The 23,826-nt window shown below is 53.5% G+C and overlaps 1 protein-coding gene across 2 annotated transcripts in view; it reads left to right on the top strand.

Moving 5' to 3' along the window:
- The window catches only part of MID2 (midline 2), a 58,322-nt gene that overhangs the window by 24,623 nt on the left and 9,873 nt on the right, over window positions 1-23,826 (top strand). For both annotated transcript variants that reach the window (XM_083876290.1, XM_083876291.1), the window contains exons 3-7: window positions 14,417-14,512; window positions 18,000-18,107; window positions 20,413-20,561; window positions 21,232-21,359; window positions 22,309-22,452. In XM_083876290.1, coding sequence (XP_083732416.1) covers window positions 14,417-14,512; window positions 18,000-18,107; window positions 20,413-20,561; window positions 21,232-21,359; window positions 22,309-22,452 — 625 coding nt within the window. The remainder of the gene's footprint in view (window positions 1-14,416; window positions 14,513-17,999; window positions 18,108-20,412; window positions 20,562-21,231; window positions 21,360-22,308; window positions 22,453-23,826) is intronic.

Below are 23,826 nucleotides of genomic sequence, written 5' to 3'. Positions count from 1 at the left end.
CCAGGCTGGGGGTTCCCCATCTTTTCATCTGAGCTGAGTGTGGGCAGAGCAGAGCAGGGGGTGCCTGGGGGGCCCTGCCTGAGAGGCAGCCCTGGCACTGAGCTCCAGTCACTGCTGGGCTGAGGCACAGCAAGAGCGAGGAAAATTAAGGAGAATAGGGAGTAATAAACGTGACGGTTTGGGGATAATTTAAATCCAAGTCATGCCCAGCCAGGGAGTTTATCGTTCAGGTTGCCCCACGGCTGAGCTTTGTGTAACCTTGGGTTAGTGAAGGGATCCTGCACACCTCTGGTGTCATCTGTGGTGAGTTATTTAGTGCTCAAAAGCTGCTTTTTAATTGTCGTAAAACACTGCGATCAAAAAATAGATATTAAATTGTAATGGGGCTGTTGCAGAGCCCAGGCCGAGGCCTCTCGTGGAAGCTGTTGCTCACAGCAGCCCTGCCAGCACATAAATCTCCGGCCTCAGAGGGAACAAAACGTTCCCATTGGCAAAGATAGTCTCTAAAGAAAGATGAGGAACTGATGGGGGGGAAGAAAGGGAAGAAAAGCGAATTAGATCAAGGTTCAGTGGGTGACCCTCAGGGCTGGGGTCTGCCAGGGGGATCAGTGTGTTATTCTTGTGCCTTGACACTGTTCAGTGTTAAAAGAGTCTTTTGACCCACTGGTGGATGAGCAGGGAAGGGGCTGCTGGAGCAGAGGGAGTGGGCAGGGAAGGGGCCAGGAGCAGGATTCCTCTGTCAACCTTTCATTAAATTAACTCAGGAGCTGCTGCAGAGAACGGCCCAGGTGTCCTGGCTGCTGCAGCTGAGCTCCTGCTGTGGTGGCAAAGGGTACAAAGAGGTGAGGCCCTCCACGGTTTTTGTGGATGTGGAAATTCCCGTTGTTCCTTCCATGTGCACAGTCCTCCTGAGGCGTTGCTGCACTGCTGAGCTTCTTTGGGAGCTGCTGCAGAGACCTTTGGGGTTCCCAGGCTCTTTCTCCCTGCCCGTTGGGGTTGGGAGTCAGCTCAGGACACCGAGGAGCTGCAGTGCTCTGTGGCTGCTCCCTGTGCTGGTGATGCCCACCAAGCCAGGCCCCAGTGGGGTTTACTGGGCTGAAGGGAGCCTCTGGTTCAATCACCATCCCAGCTATCCCAGGGAATTTGGGAAGCCCCTCCTTTGGGAGCAGAGGGGATGTGATTCTCAGCTTTCATGTCAAATGAGGCATCCCAGGGCTGGTATGTGTGTTATGCTGAGACTTTGGAGAAAAGCTCAAACGTTGACTCAAATCCACTCCAAAGGCTTGGGAAAAAAAAAACCAAAAAAACAACACCAAGGCGAACCCACAAGGTGTTTGTTTATTTTCTGGCACTCTTGGGATTTTCCAGCCAGCCTCATGACTCCCTCGGGCTCTGACTCACTGGGATGGAATGGAAGGGCCTGCACTGGGTGGCTGAGGGTTGGTGGGCAGGGGCTGCCAGGGGACTCAGGGGCTCCCTGGGCTCTGCTGTTTGCCCCTCGAGAGCCCTTGTCCTGCTGCTGCCACACCAGTGCTGGTGGCTCCAGCCAGACCCAGGGCTGTCCCAGTAAAACAGCCAGATCTTGGTGTGTGCTGGGAAACCTTGTGCATGTGGAGATGGTCTGCATGTGTGCAGAGGGGGTGACAGTGACACTGCCCCGTTGGCAGCCCCACTGAGGGTCTGTGGGGGGCCCTGTCCACAGTGTTTGAGGCTGCCCTTTACTGGTTGTGTCAGAGAGCAGGTCTGTTTCCTTCCTAGTGCAGAGGAGAGAAGGAAATTTTTCCTTATGTCAGAAATGGATGGGATTTTTTTCTGGAGACACGAGCAAGGGCTGATGGGAGCTTTGCACTTCACAGGGTGCAGCTTCAGCCAAGTTTGAAGCAGCTGGAGCAGGTTTTGGCACAGGCACTTACCCTGTGCTCAGCACAAAGGCTCCAGTGGTCCCTCCACTCTTCCCAGATGTTCTGACTCTTGGAAAAGTCTGCCTTGGGTTGGTTCCCAGTCTCATTCCTGAAGGTGGTTCTGCAGAGAGGTTTGGGTGCTCCTGCCCCCATCCAGCAGCCTGGCAGGGGTAGGTCACTCCTGGGGCACTCAGCACTGGCATATGGTCATGGTTTTGGGGGAATGAGGAGGGCAACAGGGCTGGGCAGATGGGCTCCCCCTGCACTGCCCAGACCCCCTGCCTTTGGGGCACCTTGGGGCACCTTGGGGCACCTCCAGCAGGGCCGTGTCCCCAGCCCCAGGGCAGCGGGCAGGGCTGTTTGCTCCAGGAGGGAAAACCTGTTCAGGCGTTTTCTCTCGTGCCCATTGCCGTAAGACATCGGTGCTTGAGTAATCCACGGGGCTGGTGCCCAAGATGTGCTGGATAAGCTGGCACTGGAGCTGTGACAGGGCAGGCCAGGAGCTTTGTTGGGATGTTCTGGAGGGGGCTGTGGGCTCCCATGCCTGGGCTGGTGGGGGGCTCGTCCCATCAGAGTCACCAGTGGTGCCCTGGCTGTGCAGGAAAGTGCACAGGCCTTGTTTGCCCAGGATTTCTGTGGTAGCCACAGTGCCACGTGCTCTGGTGGGGCTCTGGGATACAAAGGCTTTGGAGGTGCAGTGTCCCCTCCACATCTCTGCAAAATCTCCTCTAACATCCCATGCATTGCAGGGGCAAAAGGAGTCCCCAGGCAGCGCCAAGGCTCTGAACACAGCAAAAACTCTGAAAATGCTGTTTGTGCCACTGCCTAGTGACAGTTTTGGTGACTTTTTTGGTAGGTTTACGCATTTTGTTTACTTTTCCAGAAGCAAAAGAGCAAAGGGATAAAGGCAGAAGGACTGGGACTCTCTACATGGTGTGCACAAGGGGTTAAAGCCTTCTCCAGTTGGCGCGTTCACCCCGAGGCTCAGTTTGTACCGAGTGCATCTATCTCAGCATCTCCAGCGCTGGTTTGAACAGCCTCACCGTTGCTTTTACATAAGTCCAAATAAGCCCCATCCCAGGCAGTTGTTGGCACGTTGGTTCTGCTTCCAACAGTGAAACACCCAGGAGTTTGTTGCGTCCTCCCTTTGGCAGCGCCCACACAGTGACCTGCCAGCCTGGGCATGGCTGGGCTGGCTGGGAGGGAGCAGGGAATGCTCCTTGTCCCAGCTCCCAGCGTTCCCAGGATCCTGCCTGCTGCCCCCGCAGCCAGGTGCTGGGGCAGGGAGCCCGGAGCTGCTGCTCACCTCACCCAGCCCAGCAGCTCCTGCTCCCCTGGCCTGGCTCGGAGCCAGCCGGGGAGAGACTCGGGGCAGGTTCCCCAGGAAATGTGGGGTGGTTCTCCTGGATGTGGAGGGTGAACGTGCCCCTGGCAGCTCTCACACGCTGGTGCTGGGGAGGTGGAGAAGTTGGTTCAGTGGAGGCACATCCAGCAGGAAGCAGGAGTCTGGGAGGAGGATATTTATTAAGCTGCACTCTCCATGGGCATTGCACTTCATAGGGTCACAGAATATCCTGAGTTGGAAGGGCCTCACCCCTTCTGGACACCTCCTCCACTTTTTTTCCATCCAAATTTGTTGTTCTGCCTGGGGAGGTGAGGAAGGCAGACACTGTGGTGGTGTCACCCTCCAGCCCAAGCCTGATGCTGTTCCACGAGAGCCTCTCCACAGCTGTGGAGAAGAGGGGGGGTCTCCCAAGGGGCTCATTGGGCTTCACTGTTCCCATTTACTCCTCTCCTGCCTTTCCCAGCAGTGGGCTGTGGGTTTCTACACCATCCTTGGGGGCTCTTCTTGTTTGATTGGCAGGAACACAGCAAGGTTTTAATGGAAGAACATTTCCATCAATGGCTCCTAACGCTGCTCTGCTCTGTCTTCAAGGTATCAAGGGAAAGCAGCAGGTTGTTTCCTTCAGACAGGCTGTTCCTTGTCAATCCAGAACAAATAAGGCTGCCAGGGCTATGTGGGGACACGCTCCAGGATCATCCTGGCTGTCACTGGGGGGTTCAGGCATTTTCAGGGTAAGGGAGGACTTTGTATTGCTCAGTGCTGGGCTGTGCCTTCCTGCTGCTGCTGCCTCCTCATGCCAGCTCCCTCCATGGGGGTCAGGTGCTGCCAGGGGCCACCAGGTGCCACCAGGAGCCTCTGGGTGCTGCCAGGTGCCACCAGGTGCCACCAGGAGCCTCTGGGTGCTGCCAGGGGCCACCAGGTGCCACCAGGACTCTCTGGGTGCCACCAGTGCCAGGTGCTGTCTCTGACTGCCCCAGTGCCCAAGTGCTGACAAAAAGGTTTGCAGCTGCCTCTCGACCCTGACACCGATGTTTTGTGACAATTAATCTCTGCTATTTATATCAATCTAATTAGCAGCGTTATTAATATTATCAAGGCGCCACAAGTGGTAATTATATGTCTGCTTAACACGTGCTATCAGCGCTGTTCCAATCCAGCCTGATCCCAGCCTGACATTATCCCGCCATCAGCATTGTTTGTTGTGTGCTGCAGAGGATAATTTGATGCTCCTGATCGCCGCAATCCTCATTAGCAAACTGTCCCCACGTGCCCGAGCTTTTGAGGGTGATGCCACCAAGCGGGGTGGCTTTCCCAGCCAAATTTCTCTGGGAAATCTTCCCCGTTTTGGGGTTTTCCTGTCCAGCAGAGTCTCCTTCATAAGGGAGATCCTTGGAAGATCCTGTCCCCCCAAAATAAATAAAGCAAGTAGATCTTTGCTCTGGCACTCTGCATTTTGCCTGGAAAAGGTTTTAAACTGAGAGGAACCCTTCAATATGGGACAAGTGAAGAGATGCATGTGATTCCTGACATTCTCAGCCTGCTGTTCTGCCTCAACCAACCCTCCCATGGCTCCAGCTCCTCCAGCTGCTGCTGCTGCAGAGATGGGGGAAGGAATGGAAAAGGCTCCTGAGTGTGCGCAGGAGCTGGATCAACAGGGAATTAAAACCCAGCTGCTGGAGCATTTGATCAGCTCGTTTGATCGTCGGAGCTGGAAGATGAATTTTCAGGGCATGCTGGGAGAGGGAAGGCTCCCGGGTGAGGGCTCTGTGTTCTGTTATCAGGCACTGGCAGCCAGCTCAGGGCCCCTCTCCTCCACAAACCCCTGATGGGGAGTGTGGGGGGAAGGCTGTGGAAAAGGAGGGCTGAGGAATTAATATTCAGGAGTCTTGGCAATGCCTCGCCCTGCGTCGTGCTAGGAGGGGCTTGGAGGGGCTCCCTGGGGCAGGTGGTTCTGATGCTTCTGGCTCCTCAACTCAGTTCCTGCTGGTGGGATGCGCCCCTGGAGATGGGTGTCACAGCCCAGAGATGGGTGTCACAGCCCAGAGATGGGTGTCACATCTTCCAGACAGGTGTCACAGCCCAGAGATGGGTGTCACATCTCCCAGACAGGTGTCACAGCCCAGAGATGGGTGTCACATCTTCTAGACAGGTGTCACAGCCCCGAGATGGGTGTCACATCTCCCAGACAGGTGTCACAGCCCAGAGATGGGTGTCACATCTTCCAGACAGGTGTCTCAGCCCCGAGATGGGTGTCACAGCCCTGAGATGGGTGTCACAGCCCCAAGATGGGTGTCACAGCCCCGAGATGGGTGTCACATCTTCCAGACAGGTGTTCCAGCCCAGAGATGGGTGTCACAGCCCTGAGATGGGTGTCACAGCCCCAGAGATGGGTGTCACAGCCCCAGAGATGGGTGTCACAGCCCTGAGATGGGTGTCACAGCCCCAAGATGGGTGTCACAGCCCCAGAGATGGGTGTTCCAGCCCAGAGATGGGTGTCACAGCCCCAGAGATGGGTGTCACAGCCCCAGAGATGGGTGTCACAGCCCCGAGATGGGTGTCACAGCCCTAGAGATGAAGGTAGGCAGGGTGGTTTCCTTCCCTTTGTGTGTCTCACTGATCTTTTCCCATCAGATGGAAATGTCCCTCCCCATCCTTGGACATTGTCACCCAGCACAACCTCCTCCTCCTCCCTCATTCCCTGTCCACTTCCAGCTCTCTTCCCTTCCAGCATGGACTGTCTGATTTCAGGCTGTGCCTGTACCCAGCTCCCAGATGGAGGAGCTGAGGAATAACCCACAGGGAGAGGAGCTGGGTCAGTGCCATGGCAGGTGACAGGGGAGGGCTGATGGAGCCAGTAGGGGCATGAGGAGGATGAGACACCAAATAAACCTCAGGCTGGGACAAACAGCCGGGCTGGAGCCTGAGCCATTTGCAGACATAATTTATGCATTTATCGCCAATTAATATTTTAGACCAAAGCCATATTCTGCGGTGTAAGGTTTTAGCTTAAAACCGTGTTCTGCAGTGTTTTAGCTGAGTATAGCTGAATCCAGTGTCGTGCTCACAGCACAAGTCGGGCTTGGTGTTACCCCTGTCACTTGTCACCGGCCCCTGGTGCCGGGTCTGGCTGATCTCTGCAGAATTCCCCGTGTCTCCTGCCATAATTTAAAATGCAGGAGCTTTAGCTTTGCTCTCCAACTAATTTTGTATTTGTAATTCAAGCTATTTCGTCCCGGTGTTGAGGTGTGAATTCTGCTTTGCAGCCACTTTTTGTGTTTCCCATTCAGTTTGGGAGCAGCCAGATCCCAATTCTGACATGCAGCCCAGATAGTGAGGACATGGGGAACAGGTTCCTTCTTCAGGATTCTTCCTTACTTTTTGCTTGAATCTTGCTAATTTGGTTTGGGAGGTGAGATGGAAATTGAATGAAGTGATTAGTAAACCTTTGATAAACCCCATTATCTGGTGAAAATCACAAAGTGGCTTTTTTTGAGGTTGAATGGAACCAGGTGTTCTTTGGGAATGTATGAATCTTCCATGAGTTTCTCTCTGGCACTGAACCTACTGCTCAGTGCTTTCCCTTTGAATTGCATCTCTTCACTTCTGCCACAGACACTTGGTCGTTTATTAAGTGGGGACAGGAATTTGCATAAACGATTTGCCAAATCCCAGATTTTCTGTAGCAGCCTCAGAAGGGTGTTTGTGCCCCTGAGATGATGTCGGTGCTTGGAAAGGCTGTTGGAGCTGTGGAACCCCAGGCATGCCCTGCCCCAGGTGTCACAGGTGCCCGTGGGATGGTCCTGGGGATGTCACACATCACAGGGTTCTGCCTAATGAAACTTCCCTGGTTGTGAATCACACAGAGATCCTCAGAGGGTGAGGTGGAAACCTTAATGGAAAAAGTGTTTTGCTGATGCTCTTTCAGGCAGTTTGTCCTCTTGTGCCTTTAGTAATTGTTGGTGACACTGAATATCTCCTGCTGTTCAGATGCACCCCTGCACCTCATATCAGTCTGTGCCAGGCTTTTCCCTGGAAGTTCCATCTCTGAATTCTCACACACCCTGTGAGTGTTCCAAAGGGCTCTTCCCAGCCAGACAATTACCTGCAGCAAGAGCAGGTAACATGATTACAGTGTCCTTAGAGCACCCCTGGAGACTGCTTTTCACTGGAGTTAGTGTTCCTTTTACCTGCCCTCCTTTTCCCACCCCTGCCCTCCTCTCCTCTCCACTCTTCTCCTCTCTTTTGTGAAAAATTTTGATGGTGTTCTTTGCCTACCATGTATTCACAGAACTCCTTCAAAAGATGCATCTTCTTTCCTCCAGCCAGCTCTTCCAAGAGGGATATACATATCTATGGAATAAAGCATTATCCATCTTTTATATTTGAAAGGGTTTTGTTCGCTTTGGCTTTGGAGCCAGCAGTGCCAGGGCACTGGTTACACCTGGCAGTGAGTCCTCAAATGTGGGGCTCTCCAGGTGTCTCATGGTCTGGTCTCTGCTCGAGCTGTGTTGTTGTTGTTGTTGTTGTTGGTTTGTCCTCTGGTTATCCCTCTGCCTCCTGGCAGCTCCTCCAGGCACACACCAGGCGTGTTCTGGTTTCTAATCCTTCCCCTGAGATTGTTGCTCTGTGTTTCAGGCTGTGGGTTGTGCCTGTCCTTTGGAGTCTCTGCCTTCCCAGGGTTGGGGGTGACTCGGCCTTGCCCTGCTGGGCTTCTCTCCCCTGAAGAGCTGCTGGTGGAGCTCTCTGGGCATTCCACCCTGTGAGCCACCCATCCCTGGGGGTCCTGCAGACCCCAGACCTGGCAGGATGTGGAAGTTCACCTGGGTGTCCTCAGGACATTGAGGGTCTGGGAGAGGACCTGCACTGCTGCCACCACTTGGATCCTCCAGCTCCAGCAGAAAGAAAAAGGAACTTGCCACCTTGCAGCTTCCACAGAGTGATTCTCCTGTGCAGGGAGGCTTTGGGCATCATCCCCAAGGCCACAGTGACCCAAAAGGGTGACAAATAAATCCCTTTTGCTGCCCAGGAGAGACAGAAATCTGAGAGGCTGGAAGGTTGAGACTGAAGGAGCAGGTGGGCATCTGCAGCATCTTCTTTCATTTTTTTTTCTCTCCCCAATTTTTGTGGTTTCATCACCAAGGCACAATAAAATAAGATCATTGTTAATGGCTTGCTTTTCTGACAGAAGGGATTTTTCAGGGAAGCAGGAATTCCAGCAGCACTCAGCTCCACTGGGGACAGCAGAGCTGCTTCTTGGGTTCCTTCCAAAATGACCCCTGGGGTTTTCTGGGGCTGGTGTGGGGAGACAGTTGGTGGGAACCTCTGGGGCTGCTGCCAGCACTGGTTTTGTTTGCTCACCATCACCCATCCTGCAGTGAGCTCAGAGGGGGGAATTGGGGGCTGTTCCCCAGCCCTCCCACCCCTCAGGCTGTGCAGCTGTGGTGGTTATTACAGCAGAGCATCAGAAAATGACCCCTCCATAACTCCTGCTTTGGAAGGAACCAGGAATTACTCACTGGAGAAAAATTCCTGGAAAAAAAGGCATTGCTTGCAGCGCTGGAAATCTTCTCCTTCCACACTGTCCTTTTAAAGGAATAAATAAAAATAGTGGGAAGTGCACAAATACACTCCGGGCTCTCTGTAGTTTGGGAAATTTTTTATAGCAAATGTAGCATGCATAATAAGATGTCTGACAATCACATTCTTCTAAGCTGAAAAACGCATGGCCTGAGCTGGGGAGTAAAATCTCAGTGTTTAACTAGGACAGCTCCGACAAGCAGACCGTGTTTAGGTGACTTCAGGAATGAAAACTGGCTTATCAAAGTCAGGGTGAATTTAATAAAATATTTAAACAGTTCTCAATATTTCTGTAATGATACGAAAAATCAGGATAATATCCAAGCAGAGAAGAACAGCTTTGGAGAGATTAAAGGATGTAAAGACTGAAGGACCTGGGGGATGCTCTGCCCCATGTCCTGCCTTTCCATGGACTGGAGATAGGGGTCAAGATCTGTCTCCGGATGTGTTGGTTGATAAGGAAAGATGCAGGAGAGGGGACACCCAAAAGCTGCTGTGTTGTCTGTCACAGAAATTAAGGGAACCAGCCTCTGCTGGAAGTGTGTTTGGTGGAAGTGTGGGAGCTGAGCTTTTCTTTGGGCAGCTCCTGGTTTTCCCTTCCAGTTCCAGGAACTGCAGGAATGTGCTTTGCCGGGCTTCTGCCTTGTGCTGACTTTCTGGTGGAGCCTCACAGTTGGGATGTAGGAGAAGGGCTGGTCACCCACTAACAGGGAGGGTATCAGCAGCTTTATTCCCATCCTTTTTCTTATCTTAGCCAGGAAAATGGCTGTTGGGAGGAAAGGGTTAAAACCAGGACATTTGGTGAGGAGCAATACTTCTGCTCAAAGTGACCTTGCATCTGGGAACGCTAAGATCATCAGTGTGGGAAAATTCCGTTTATTACGCCGAGTTTTGTTCATCCTCTCTGCCTGTTTTGAGAAGTAGAATTCCTGTGCAGGGGTAATACGCTCTGACAGACATGCTGGAGCCTCCTGCTGGGAGACAGAGTGATCTTAAAAAACACAGCCCTGTGATAAACTGCACAGAGCTCTCTGATCTGCTGGGGCAGGCAGCTCTGCCTGCTGGGATGGGCTGAGCCTGGAGGAGCAGTGTCAGAGCAGTGTCCCTGTGTGTCTGTGGCTGAGCTGAGCCTAAAGCAGCAGAGTCCATCCCTCTATGTCTGTGACTGCTGGATGGGCTGAGCCTGGAGGAGCAGTGTCCCTCCCTGTATGTCTGTGGCTGCTGGATGAGCTGGCAGTGTCCCCATGTGTCTGTGGCTGCTGGATGAGCTCAGCCTAAAGCAGCAGCAGTGTGTCCCTGTGTGTCTGTGGCTGCTGGATGAGCTGAGCCTAAAGCAGCAGTGTCTATGTGTGTCTGTGGCTGAGCTCAGCCTAAAGGAGCAGAGTGTCCCTGTGTGTCTGTGGCTGCCTGATGAGCTGAGCCTAAAGCAGCAGTGTGTTTATGTGTCTGTAGCTGCTGGATGAGCTCAGCCTAAAGGAGCAGAGTCCCTCCCCATGTGTCTGTGGCTGTGGCTGAGCTGAGCCTAAAGCAGCAGTGTGTCCCTGTGTGTCTGTGACTGCTGGATGGGCTTGTGCCTAAAGCAGCAGAGTCCATCCCTGTATGTCTGTGGCTGCCTGATGAGCTGAGCCTAAAGCAGCTGTATCCCTGTGTGTCTGTAGCTGCTGGGATGGGCTCAGCCTAAAGGAGCAGTGTCAGAGCACTGTCCCCATGTGTCTGTGACTGCTGGATGGGCTGAGCCTGAAGGAGCAGTGTGTCTGTGTGTCTGTGTCTGTGTCTGTGGCTGAGCTGAGCCTAAAGCAGCAGTGTCAGAGCAGTGTCCCTGTGTGTCTGTGGCTGTGGGATGGGCTGAGCCTAAAGGAGCAGAGTCCATCCCTGTGTCTGTGCCGCCCAGCATTGTTTAGTAAAGTAATAAAATCCATCTACTCCTGGCGTTTCCGCTGTGGTTTGGTGTCACCCTGGTTACCTGTGTGTGTTGATTCCCACAACAGCCTGGCCTGGCTTGCCAGGGAACAGCTCGTTCCGAGGGATGTGTGTGTGGCTCAGCTCCAGCAGCAGAGGTTCTCCACCACCGCCAGCCGTTCCTCTTCTCCTTGCAGTGAGGAGAGTGGCTGTGCCAGGGACTTCCAGGTGTTCGGGCTCATAAAGTATTTTGCCTGAAGGAATATTTTTGGAAGCAAAGTCTCCTGCTGCTGTTAAGTAGCACAGGGACAAACGAGGAGCAGGGAATGTGCACTCCGGAGCTGCACCAGGCAGCCAGACACAAACCTTGCCAAAACAACGCTCAGACCACGTCTGCAACTAATCAGTGACTTTGGAGAAACAACAACATTAAACTAATTTGTGTGACTTTTCCCCCCTTGTGACTTTTCTCCAGGACAGCTTTGATTTACAGGAGAACTAGTGGCACTCCCTGCCCCTCAGGTTGCCTGTAGGAGCAGGAACATTTGCTCACATTTCTGAGTAACAGAGGCCAAGGAGTGAAGCATTGGGAGGAGGTGAATGAGACCCTGGGTCGCTCCATCAGCAGGTGGCTGAGCAAGTTTTACCCACAGCCATTTCTGTCCCTCTCATTTCTTCAGTTGAGGTGTACCCCAGAAAGGCAGGTGTAATTAAATGCTGGAGATGTGTGGCTCTGGTAGTGGTGTCCCATAGGAGTAGGGTACGAGTGACACCTCCCCATGGGTGAGGCAGCTGCATGACAGATCTGGAGTGTGCTTTTAGCTCATGAGGTGGGACAAGCAGCAGGTTTGCTCCCCCAAAACCAGGCAGGTTTGGGCGATGCTGGTTGGCTCAGCCCAGGAGAAGATGCTGCAGAAGAGCCGACAAGACTCAAATGCAGGATGTGCTGATTCGGCAGCGCTTGTGCAGCGGCTGCAAATCCCACGCTCAGCTCAGCCTGTTTACTCGGGGTTTTCTGCTTTAGTTTTTCTCTCCTCAATTTAAATTCCCAAGGAGACACAAGGCACAGTAAGTGCTGATGCAGCTCACGCTGGAATGCTGTGTGGAGGAGCGTGCATCCCACCTGCCTGCCTGTCCCCAGCCCTGCTCCACCCAGCACAGCTGCTCCTATGGGCTCCTGACAGTTCCTTCCCTTCTTTCATCCCATTTACAGATTGGAGTGTGGCCACTGAAACGGTGGATTTACCCCACTGTGAGCAGGATCCAGCTCTAGGTCTTGTCAGGCTGGGATTACTCTGTGAGGTGAAGGGGAGGTGCCACCCCAGGCTGGGCACTGGGGACAGCTGGAGCACTGTGTGACACCCAGGTAGCACAGGTGACTCCCACCACATGGCTCATGATGGATGTGGCTGGGAGCCCTGGCTGTGACAAACCTACCCATGAGCATTGGTGCTTGCACAGGCCAGTGCTGTGTGATTACTTTCCTCTGGCTGGGTGGAAATGGATTTATTGTACATCTGGTCACTGGTAGCTAAAGGGGTGCAGGTGCTGAGCTGCTCTTTTGGAGTCATGGGAGGGTTTGATCCTGTGGGTCTTTGGCACTCAGGATGAAGGAGGTTCAGTGCCTCCCAAGGTGCCTGAGCACTTCCCTCTCTGGTCCTGTTATCCCCTGGTGATCCAGGCCCTTCTCCCCAAGCAGCACCAGTGACTCCTGCTCAAGTTTTATCACTTTTTTCTTATTTCTCTCCCGAGTTGTAGAGAAATCACCCATTTGTATTTCAGGACAGAAGGTGGAGGTTTGGGGAAATGACGGGCATTTTATAAAGCAATTAAAACCCAACCCCTGTAATTGCTGTAATTTATATACACCTACAAAATAACCGGCTGGTGCGATCCAGGCTTCAAGCCCATTGTATTTGTTTCAGCCTGTCAAAAAGATGGAAACATTCCATCTGTGTTTTTTCCTGGGATGCAGAAGGGTTGGCAGCAAGGGTCTGTGGGTGCAGTGAAGAGCAGGGACGCAGCAAAGGCTGTGGAACCATCACTGATACCAGTTTTAGCACCTCCAGTTGCCTTAGCATTGCCACAGAGATCTGTGATGAAGGGATTGGTGCTTGGGCAGGATCTGTGTGTGTTTGTGGATGGGAGAAGTGATGCCATCCCCTAGAAAACTTGGTGTGCTGCAAACGGGGTGTGGGCCCGTGTGCTTCAAAGCTGTACCCCAGCCCCCTGCCCTGCCCTCCATCACACCCTGGGAGATGAAAGCAGATTGGTGTGAGTTCAAAGCTTCAAACCTCAGTGCAGCCACGCTGGTGACGAGGGAGGTAATTAGCAAGTGAAATGTTAGTTGCTGTACTGAAATGATGTTTATAATGTTGGGCTGTGAGGAGAGGGGGGCGGGAGCAGCTGGGCTTTGCCATTATCCCAACTTCACTCTGCAAACCCTTTTGGTATAACCAAGGCTCCCTGGATTTTATTCCATTTCTCCAGCCTGTTCCTGTGTTCTGCCTTACTCGGCCTTGGCCAGCAATTTTCAGGGCTGCAGATGAGCTTGGAGTATTTTAGGAGGCGGTGTTTTATCAGGAGTGAGTGCTCTGCCTGTGCTCTGTGCCTTTGATTCAAGTTCTCCTGGCTCAGCAGCCCCCAGTTACCCACCTGTGTGGAGAGGGGCCATGGTTATGGCTCTGCTGGAGTCAGATGAAAGCCTCAGACTGAAGTTCCTACCTGCGGGTGAATGAACCACCTCAGGGACCCTCTTCCAGCTCTGGAGTTTAAAATATTAATGGGATACCATTTCCTGACAAGCGCTGCAACAGGTAGCGAGTTCTTTATTACAAAGAATTCCCCTTAGAGCACATGGACAACAGGTAGTGAGTGCTTTGTTACAAAGCATTCCCCTTCACAGAGTGCATGAAACAGGCAATGCTGTGTCTCTGAAACTGTTAACACCCACAAACTGTGTTCCCCCCATGGTCAGGGATATTGATATTCCCTCAAATGGGGTCTTTATCTGTGCTTCACTGGATCCCCTCCTTCTCCCTGTGGGCACCAAAGCAGGCCCAGGCATCCCTGTGCTCTTGGGTTGTGATCTGCTGGTCACAATCCTGGTCAGGACTTCCTGATCAAGAGGAACTGGCTGGCACGTTTACATGGCACTGCCCACGCTCCAGTGCTCAGTGTTCTGGCCCAGATCCACTGGCTGTGATCTGCTGGCTGCAATGAGATCTGCTCTGGTGAGCAAAGGGCAGCGTGGCTGGGCACTGAAGGCCAGCACAGTGCAGCTGAGCTCTCCCTGCCTGTACCATTGCAGCTCCAGCAGAGAAGACATCCCTCTCTCTCCCATGGCTCATTAGGCTCTTGTTCATCTCCCTCACCCTGTGCAGAACAAAATTGATGATGAAAATAGTCAAAATTTGCTCTCCCAAGGAGTGGCAAAGGGCAGACACCCCGCAGTCCTCTCCAGCTGGTGACACCCCAGGGTGACACTGGTGGGCTCAGCCCCATGTCACAGCCCCCTGGCAGGGGCAGGAGCTGCTGAGGACCCCCAGAGCCCTTGCCCAAAGTTACTCCAATATCCCTCCTTCAGGCAGTGTGCTGGGTGGCAGAGGATCTCAGTTCCTGGCAGGGGACTGGGGACACTCCAGCTTTGCTGATCTCTGTATTTTTCCTCTCTCTCCCCTTTCTGGACCTGCAGCAAACCCTGGAGACAAATCTCACCAACCTGGTCAAACGCAACAGCGAACTGGAAAACCAGATGGCCAAGCTGATACAGATCTGCCAGCAAGTGGAGGTGGGTGAGGGCCAGGAGGGGCTGGGGGAGGTACCCGGGACAGCTCCCAGCTCAAGGGGGGCAATCCACCCAGAGTCCTTTCCTGGGGCTCCCCTGGGAGCAGAGATGAGTGTGGGTGGTAACTCCAGGACACGGGGATGGTTCCCAGGGGTCTGTAGGGGTTGGCACAATTGGGAGCCACTGAAAAGAGAGATGGGCTGGCTCCAGAGCTGGCTCCAGGCAGGAGGACCTGCAGCTGCTTTTGGTGGAAGACTGAGTGAAACCGAGTGTGGAAACGGGGCTCAGCCAGGTGACACTGAGCCAGTGAAATGGCACCCAGCATGCAGCAATTCCTTGAACCAGCAGCTTCCCACAGGACTGAACCCCAGGCTGCTGCTGGGTTCACAGCCATGGATACAGGGGGAGTTTGGCAGTTCCTGAGGGAACACAACAGTTGTTTACTTCACCCTCGACACCCCTTGTGGGGTGTGCAGTTCCTGTGCCTCCCCTGCACTTCCCCAGTCCATCCCATGGGCCCAGCAGGATGCAGGAGTGCTGTGGTGGGATGTGGGGATGTTGCCAATAAAACAGAGGGATGCTGTGGTGGAATGCCCTGGCGGGATGCAGGGATGCTGCAGGGGGATGCAGGGATGCTGCAGCAGGACAAGGGATCCTCCTGTGCTGGAAGGAGCTGTTTGCCCACAGCAAAGCATCTCTGATGGATTTGCTCAGGGAACTGCAGCTTGTCCTTCACTACCTGCATCTCAGAGCAGCCGGCGTGTGGTGCTTCAAGCCCTGTGGTTTCTGCAGGCAGCATCAGTGCTTTGTTCTTGCCTTCCTCAATAATGTCCTGATGGTCTGGTAAGAGGAAGTGAGTGCACAAACCCTTTTTGTGAGGGTAGCAGGGCCAAGTGTGCCTCCAGCAGCTGGCAGCCACTGTCACAATGTGCAAAGAGAAGGAAAAGGGGGCTGAGGTGCTCTGAACTTCCAGCCAAAATGAGGAGCAGAAAAACCCCCCTTGGCTCTGCAGCACTGCTGGCTGCCTGTGTCACTGGTGTTGTCCTGCTCCTCTCTGCCTGTGCATCACTCTGCAGCAGGAATGCCTTTGTTGGAGCTTTGTCTCCCCTGGGCTTCCTCTTCCCCAGGGCTCAGTGGATTTGGGCAGAGTCTGGGAACACAGATAGCAAATGGATGTGTGGCAGAGAGAGAAGGAGCTGGGATGCCCTTGAAGAGCTCTAGTGACAGTCACCAGCCCTTGCTGGTCTGATGGGCCGTGCTGTGGCTCTGAGACCAACCAGAGATGGAGCAGGGATGTGGCTGGATGTCCTTCCAAACCCCTTCCTTTGAATCCAGCTCCAATGTCTAAATGATCTGATATAGGCTGAATTGAAAGATGTTTGGTATTTTTGTCTGGCCCTCGGAGTCTGAGACCTCTGAGCTATCCTTTTTTGACAGAGTTTGGGAGTTCTCAGCTTTGTCAGATGCTCTGCTTGAAATAACAATTCAAGTAGCATTTCCCAGCTGTGTTGGATGCACAGCCAGGCCCTCGGAGGCACCTTTGCAGAGAGCACAGTAAACTGTGGAGCAGAAAATAATCCGTGGTGCCCATCAGTCTGATTCCAGGGAATTTTGCTTTTGAGCTGTTTGCAGACATGGCACACAGGCAGGCACATGCAATCCCCATGTACAATGTAAATCTCATCACGTGTCCAGAGGATGGTGCCACCAACACCTTGAGGGCCAGGGGCTCACCCCGAGAAGGGCACTGCAAGTGGAGAGACAATGGGCATTGGAAGAGATAAAGAATCTCCTGGTTTTAACAGCTGGCCCATCTCCAGGAGTTGTGAGGAATGGAAGAGATAAAGAAACACTGCCCCACCTGTTTTTAGCAGATGGCAATAGGATACAGACTTTTGGTTGCATCTTGCATTAGAAACTCAGACTCAGTTGTGGAGGTGGGATGGGGTCCTCTGCTCCATCCCCAGGCTGTGGGGGTGTGCGGGAGGAGATTTGCCTGTGTGTGTGTCAGGCTTAGATGTGGGCTGATAGTCTGTTCCTCATCTCCACGAGGTGCAGGGCAGGCTTTTCCCAGAGCTGAGTTTATTCCAGGACTGTTGTTCCTAGCACATTCTCCCCCACCACTGAGGTGGGTGAAATGTTTTTTTTTCTCTCCCTTGTTACAACTAAAAGCTGCCCAGCTTTCCTGCAGCCATAGCAGAGTCTTCATCCCCAAACCCAGCATTTACCTGGGAGCTGGTTCATCCCTACAGTGGTTTGGCCAGTGTCCAGGTGTTCCTGAGCCAGGGGTTTGCCAGTGCTGGTCTGCAGTCTCCCCTCCATGCTCTGCTGGCCCCTTGGGGGAACCCCAGCCTCGAAAATGATTATTTTTTAGCAGAAGGCAACTGGGAAAGGGACTGTGGTCTCCTTTGCAACTTCACCTGCCTTCAGCCCCCCAGAACATGAATATGGTCAAGAGCAGATTTCTTGCCTTTGGCAGGTTTTCAGATGTGGGCTATGGATGGTTACAGATTTATGTTGTCCTGTTGCCATCCTGGAGGGGGAAAGCTCCAAGCCTGAGCTGGACCATGGGACAGCAGCTGGAGGGATGGATCCAGGGCTGAGCTGAGATGCCCCAACCTTCCCTCCTGTCCCTTGGCCCAACATTTCCTTCCTGCCCCTTACTGTGCACAGCCTTCAGCCTCATATTCCCTCACCCTCCTGTGACCCAGAAGCTGAATGAGAGAGGGAATCCAGGTTTGTGTTCTTGGGAAGTCGGGGTGACAGCCATCCCTGTGGGCACACAGCTTTCAGGGACCAGGATGCTGCCAGCTCTGCCACAGCAGCTCTGCCACAGCAGCTCTGCCACAACAGCTCTGCCAGAGCAGCTTGCTGCAGGCTCCAAACCCTGGAGGGCTGCTCCCAGCCCCCACCACATGCAGCAGATTGGGAAGATTTTCCGCTGTTTTTCCTCAGTGGAGTGAGTTCTCTTTGCAGACCATCAGCTGTCTCCCACTCCAGTGTTGCATAATCTGCTGGCCAGGTTTAAAAAAAGATCCTGTAGCAAAAAATGTGGTTCACTCAAGGCTGTCTTGTTTCAGAGGGATTTGGGAAGCATAAAATGAGGGAAACTTATTTCTGTCCTGTAGTGTGCTTTAATGAAGTGCTAGGGCTTGATTCCTCTTCCATGAAGTGCATTCCCTCTGTCCTGTCCTGTCCTGTCCTGTCCTGTCCTGTCCATCCTCCCATGGGTGCTGGTCTGCCCTGAGAGAACTGAAACCTCTGCCTGTGCCCCCACAGCACTCTGTGTGTGCACACCGTGAGCACAGCCCTGAGAGTGTGTTGTGTGTCCTTCCTAAAAACTTTGTGTTGTGTGTCTCCCTCCCAGCAGCTGTGGGTCGTGTGTCCCTCCTAAAATCTTTGTGTGTCCCTCCTAAAATCTTTGTGTGTCCCTCCCAACACCTGTGTGTTTTGTGTCCCTCCCAACCCCGTGTGCTGCTGTTCCTGTCAGGTGAACACAGCCATGCACGAGGCCAAGCTGATGGAGGAGTGTGACGAGCTGATGGAGATCATCCGCCAGCGCAAGCAGGTCATCGCTGTCAAGATCAAGGAGACGAAGGTGAGGGGTCCCAGCTGGTGTGTCCTGGGTCACAGGTCCCCTCCTGTGCCCACGGGGTGGCTGCCCCAGGGTCTGTCACTCCTGTGACACTGGGATGTGCCAGCCCCCGGGCAAAGGGGCTGCACCAGGGTGTGTTCTTGCCATGAAGGGTTTGCTTTGGGCAGCATCTCCTTGTCCGGACCTCTGGGTGTCCCCTGGGTCTGCCCTCTGTGCCACCCCATTTCCAGGTATCTGTCACTGCTGCTGTCCCAGGGCTCCTCTGCCAAGGACAGAGAATGTGCTGGCTGAGACTGGAGGAGGGACAGTGTGTTGGTTAGCGTGACAAGTTGGTGCAGAGGCTTGGATCACTGCAGACAGCTTCCTCAGGGCTCTTCACCCACTCTGGTTCTAATAGAATAATGTGGAATTAATACTGAAGGACTGTAGTCCAGTGCTGCAGAGAGGGCAGAGGCTGCACGCTCTGCATTGCAGCACAGCTGGGGGTGAGCTGCTTCTCACCCTCATCTTTGTGGGAGTGTTTGGACCTTTCTTCCGGTGTTTCCTGGTGGTTTCTGTGTGTAGCATCCCACCCCAAAGGGGAAGGGAGCACCCAAGATTCATAGATGCTCATGGTTGAAAGGAATGACAAATGTCAGAGGGTCAGCAAAAGCTTTTGAGTTTTATTAGACAATTAGAAATAATTTATTTGGCATGGAAATTGTTATATACTGGTCTCCCAGTATAAGCACACAGTGGTGCGTTTTGGATGAAGGGAGGGTGAAAGGGAAGAGAGAGAGGGAGGTGGATTAAAGCAGGAGAGAGAGAAAGAAAGAATGCAGATCATCAATCCTGGTTCAAGCATCAATCCAGTTAACAGGGTGTCCAGGGTCCTGGGGGCACTGCCTGTGCATCCTTTTTATAGATAAGTTCTGCCTGCCCTGAGGAATTCTCTCTTTCTCTACAAATCAGTTCTCATACACAGTCCATTCTTCCAGATTTTTCAGGAAATGGATCAGAGGCTTCAAGTGTCTTTGGTGGTCTTAATCCCCCTGCAGTCCATGCCACTTCTCCATCTCACACCTGTGCTGTGCTTATCACAGCAAGGATGTTTGTCCCAGGACAGTGCTGCCCTGCCTCCCTGGGGCCCTTCTGCAGCCCCAGCAGCCCTCAGCTGGCTCTGCAGCTGTCCAGCTGTTGGTGTTTGACATCAGCCTCACCTTCTGGGCTCTCCACGTGCAGCAGTGATGGGCTAGAGGGCTGTAGCTCTGAGGGTCCAGGGGAGCCTGCATGACCCCACTGCTGTTCTCACCAAGTCTGGGTGAGCACTGGGGTCCCACCACTGTGGCCAAGCCCCAAATGCAGATGCAGCCCAGGCAGTTTGGGAGTGGGTCCCACTCCATTTGTAGGCAGAAGAGCCACTGGCATGGCTCCAGGACACCCTGGCAGCACTGGGAGCTTGGAAATTGTGCTTCTACCCCAACCACTCCAGGGAACATATTTTATGTAACGGTACCGTCTGCCAGTCCATCTGTCTGTCTGCTTGCTCTTCCCACCCTCTCCCTTGACTGTTCCAGGCTCTGCTGTCCAGTTCCAGCCACGCTTAGAACGACCTGGTAGCTCCAGGGTGTTGTTTTCCTACAGTTGGCAGCTGGGTAGAGGCAAGGGGCACAGATGAGTGCCCAAACCCTCTGCAGAAGCAGTGGAGAAAGGAGTAACCTCTAGAGGCTGTGGCTGGTGTGAAGTGCTCCAGCTGAGGAGCGAGGAATTCTGTTTTTCTGCTGGATTGCCATTTGGTCTTCCATTTGTTCTGCCCTGCTTTTCCTGACAAATGGCCCAACGGATGTGTGGAGCCTGGGAGAAGGGGAGGGGAGAACATACAGATTCCCTCATTCATATCTTGATCACTCAGCAATTCAGTTCAGCAGTTGTGACTGTGATGTTTTCCATCAGCTCTGTAAAGCTTCCCCTGTTCCTGAGGTTCCCTTGCCCTGTGCTGAGTGACTGGCAGGAGTCTCATGGCAGGCTGGCACGAGGGCTGACATTGATTTGCATGGGAGGAACAGAGAGAGGATGTGTTGCTCTCCAATGTCCATCACACATGGGACCCTCAGAGCAGGCACAGGCTGTGTGTGCCCTGGGACTTTCCCACTCCCAGCAAAATTTAACACAGAAAGTTCTTTACTCTACTTTCTCCCCAGAGCCATTGGGACATTGCTGTGCCATTTCACTGCTCCTTGCTCGCCATGATCATCCCCTGGCCAGGATGGAGTTCCCTCTATGCCTCCCAAGGCCCTGAGCACTGACTCCTGTCTCCTCTCCCCGGCAGGTGATGAAGCTGAGGAAGCTGGCCCAGCAGGTCGCCAACTGCCGGCAGTGCCTGGAGCGCTCCACAGTGCTCATCAACCAGGCCGAGCACATCCTCAAGGAGAACGACCACGCACGGTTCCTGCAGACTGCCAGAAACGTGGCTGAGAGGTGGGCTGGGCTCAGGACACTGCTGCTGCTTGTAGATCCCTGCCCAGACATGAACCAAGTCCTCTCCAGTCACTTCCCCGGAGATCTCCAGCCATCCCTGCAGCCTCCACTGTGCTGTCCTCAAATAAACCCCCCCAGGGTCTGGTTCCCTTCTCTCACTGGACAGGTGCTGCCTGGCAGGTTCTAACAATATTGTGGGAGCAAACCCCCTTCCCTGGGGTAGGAAAGTGGTGGAAATTCCAATCCGAAGGGAGTTCAGGGGCCAATCCAAGCTGTAAAGCCTGGGCATGGAGCCCCCCTGCTCTCAGGGAACCTGTCCCCAGGCTGGGCCATCCTTCTGGGTGGGTGCAGTGGTCTGCAGGTGCAGGTTTCCTGACAGCAGGTTCTAACACTATTGTGGGAGCAAGCCCCCTTCCCTGGGGTAGGAAAGTGGTGGAAATGCCAATCCAAAGGGGGTTCAGGGGCCAGTCCAAGCTGTAAACTCTGGGCATGGAGCCCCCCCTCTCTCAGGGAACCTGTCCCCACCTGTCCTGGGTGGGCACAGTGGTCTGCAGGTGCAGGCTGGTTTCCTGACAGCAGGCGAGGCACAGTGAGGCTGCCCCCATCCCTGTGCCTCACTCGTGCGCCCTGTTCTGTACTGATGGTCCCTTCCTTCCTTCCCTCCTTCCAGGGTCGCCATGGCAACTGCATCCTCGCAAGTCCTGATACCAGATATCAATTTTAATGATGCCTTTGAAAACTTCGCTTTGGATTTTTCCAGAGAGAAGAAGCTGCTGGAGGGGCTGGATTATCTAACAGGTGAGTGCTCAGGTGTGCCCCACTCAGTGTCTTCCCCTCAGCCCCCCTGCCCTGTGCTCCACCAAGGGCTGGCAGATCTATTTTAGGATTTAACCAGTAACAAGCACCAGGTCAGCTGTGGCAGAGCAGGGCCTGTGCTGCCCCAGGACAGTGACATGTCCCCAGCCTCCTGTTTCACCCTGCAGTTCCTGGAGGACCCACAGAAGAGTCCAGAAAGATTAAAACTTTTGTTCTCCGTGACCTGGTGGGGGAAGCTGGTATCCATAAGGATGCAAGAGGGATAAGGATTATGTAAGGGTCCATAAGGATTACAGAGGAGGAATGATGAATTAACCAATTATTATACTTCTAAGACACACTGTGCTTTAACATTTCCCTTTTTCTGGGTCACTTGGTCCTGAATTATGAACCCTGGTGGGCAGGACATCAGTGGCCCCTCAGTCCTGCCCTGATGCTCCAGCCCAGACTGATGGCTGCCCTCAGGGCTCTGGGACCAGCCTGTGCTGGGGCACTGGAGGGATCGACAACAGCTCTGGGGAACTGAGAACATCCTGGCTCACCCAGTTGTGATTTTAGCATCATGAAGCAAATCAGCTTTCAGTTAAAAATTAGCACAAGCATGTCCAGATCAGTTATGGGATAAAATACTTATTCCACAACCAGTGCAGGGAGATGGGTGGATTTGGAAGTGGTTTCTCAACCTATTTCAGGGTGGAGGTGTCAGACCTGGTGGAGCAGCAGTGAAAACCCCGTGCTCTGACCTCTGCATGGCTTGTTCAACTAAAAAGTTTAGTTCAGTGTGAAACACAATGACAGATAAATGAGGGATTTTTTTGGTGTTGAGAGACTACTCCTGCTACAAGCCCATCCCAGTCCTAACGTGATCCCTGGGTTTTTAAGGAAGGAAAGCCCAGACTGACCAAGATCTGTGTTCTGTGCCATCCCACAGCACCAAACCCGCCGTCAGTGCGAGAGGAGCTCTGCACGGCCTCCCACGACACCATCACTGTGCACTGGATCTCCGAGGACGAGTTCAGCGTCAGCTCCTACGAGCTGCAGTACACCATCTTCACTGGCCAGGCCAACTTCATCAGTAAGTCTTCACCCTCCCCTCCAGCAGGGAAACCCGTGTAGCCCAGACAATCTGTGGCTGCTCCATCCCTGGGAGCATCCAAGGCCAGGTTGGAGCAACCTGGGATAGTGGGAAGTGTCCCTGCCCGTGGCTGGGGCATCACTGGATCAGCTTTAAGGTCCCTTCCAACCCAAACCATACTGGGATTCTGTAAGGAAAAGATTCTCAGGTTCATCAATGGGTTTAAAGGCTGAGTGTTTGTGGAGGAAACAGCATCAAAGGATCTGCCAAGGGCTGGTGGATCAGAGCAGGGGACACCTCCCGTGCTGGGGGCCATCCCTGAGGTGCTCTGGTCTGCACTCTGAGGTGTCATCAGCCCTGCCTTGATGAAGATCATGAACATTGGAGGCTCCTGTTGATCTCCCAGCTCCCAGATCTGTGTCCCTGGGATCACACACCAGGCAGTGCTGCCTGCTCTGTGGCTGATAACTAACGTGGTTTACAAAACCCTCTGGAGCAGCTCTGAGGCATATTTCCAGGTAATTCTTCATTAAAATTACTGCCTCACCTAGTTGTTTTTCCACACTGCCACAGATTTGTCTCACGGGGATGGGATTTGATTTGAGGGCTGAGGACAGAATTACTGATTGGCTTGTGAGAAAGTTTTATTCCTGGTTTTCCTATAGCAGCTCTTGCCAGTGTGAGAAGTGCTGACAGGGAACCTCAGAGCGGGTGTTTGTCAGTCTGTCCCGCTGGGTGGAAGGAGTTGGCTCCAGCCCCGCGGTGTCGTGGCTCCGGAAGGCTGCTCAGTGCACTCTGAAATGTGCAGGAAGCTGCCAGAGAAAGTTCCCAGTGACTTTCCGAGCTGGATCTCACCTCCCCAGCCCTGGCCCAACCTTTGCCCGTGTTTTGCAAAACAAGATGATGCGTTTCCTTTCCATGGAGGCCGTCAGGTGCCAGTGCTGCCACAGCCAGACCCGCCCTGCTTGGCCCTCCTCTCCTTCCCAGCTGGAGCACTTTGTCCTCTGGAAGCCTGGAGAGCTCAGCCACCTCTCTGCCTCTGCTTTTGGATGGCCACCAGCTCCATGTCCCCTGCAGACAGGATGGGGACTTGCTGGTGTCACTGAGTGTTTTGGGAGGGAGGGATGTCTGAAGGTCCCTGTGCCAGCTCTGTGCAGTTTGGGCTGGCAGGTTGTTCAGGGTTTGCTCCTTGAGGAAGAAGGACTGTCCAGGGATGGAGTGTCTAGTGTTTCCTCACCCTCATCTAGGAGGGTTTTGCCCTTTTCCACTCAAGATTTCCCCTGCTGCAGCTTGTGCCCTTGCCCTGGGATGATGCCAGGAAGGATCTGGCTCTCACCTTTCCCAACATGCCACTCTGGACACACATGGCTTGCA

This window comes from Zosterops lateralis (assembly GCF_965231275.1).
Source record: "Zosterops lateralis genome assembly, chromosome: 21".
In the NCBI taxonomy this organism is placed as follows: Eukaryota; Metazoa; Chordata; class Aves; order Passeriformes; family Zosteropidae; genus Zosterops; species Zosterops lateralis.
This window is presented reverse-complemented; position numbering and strand designations above follow the sequence as displayed.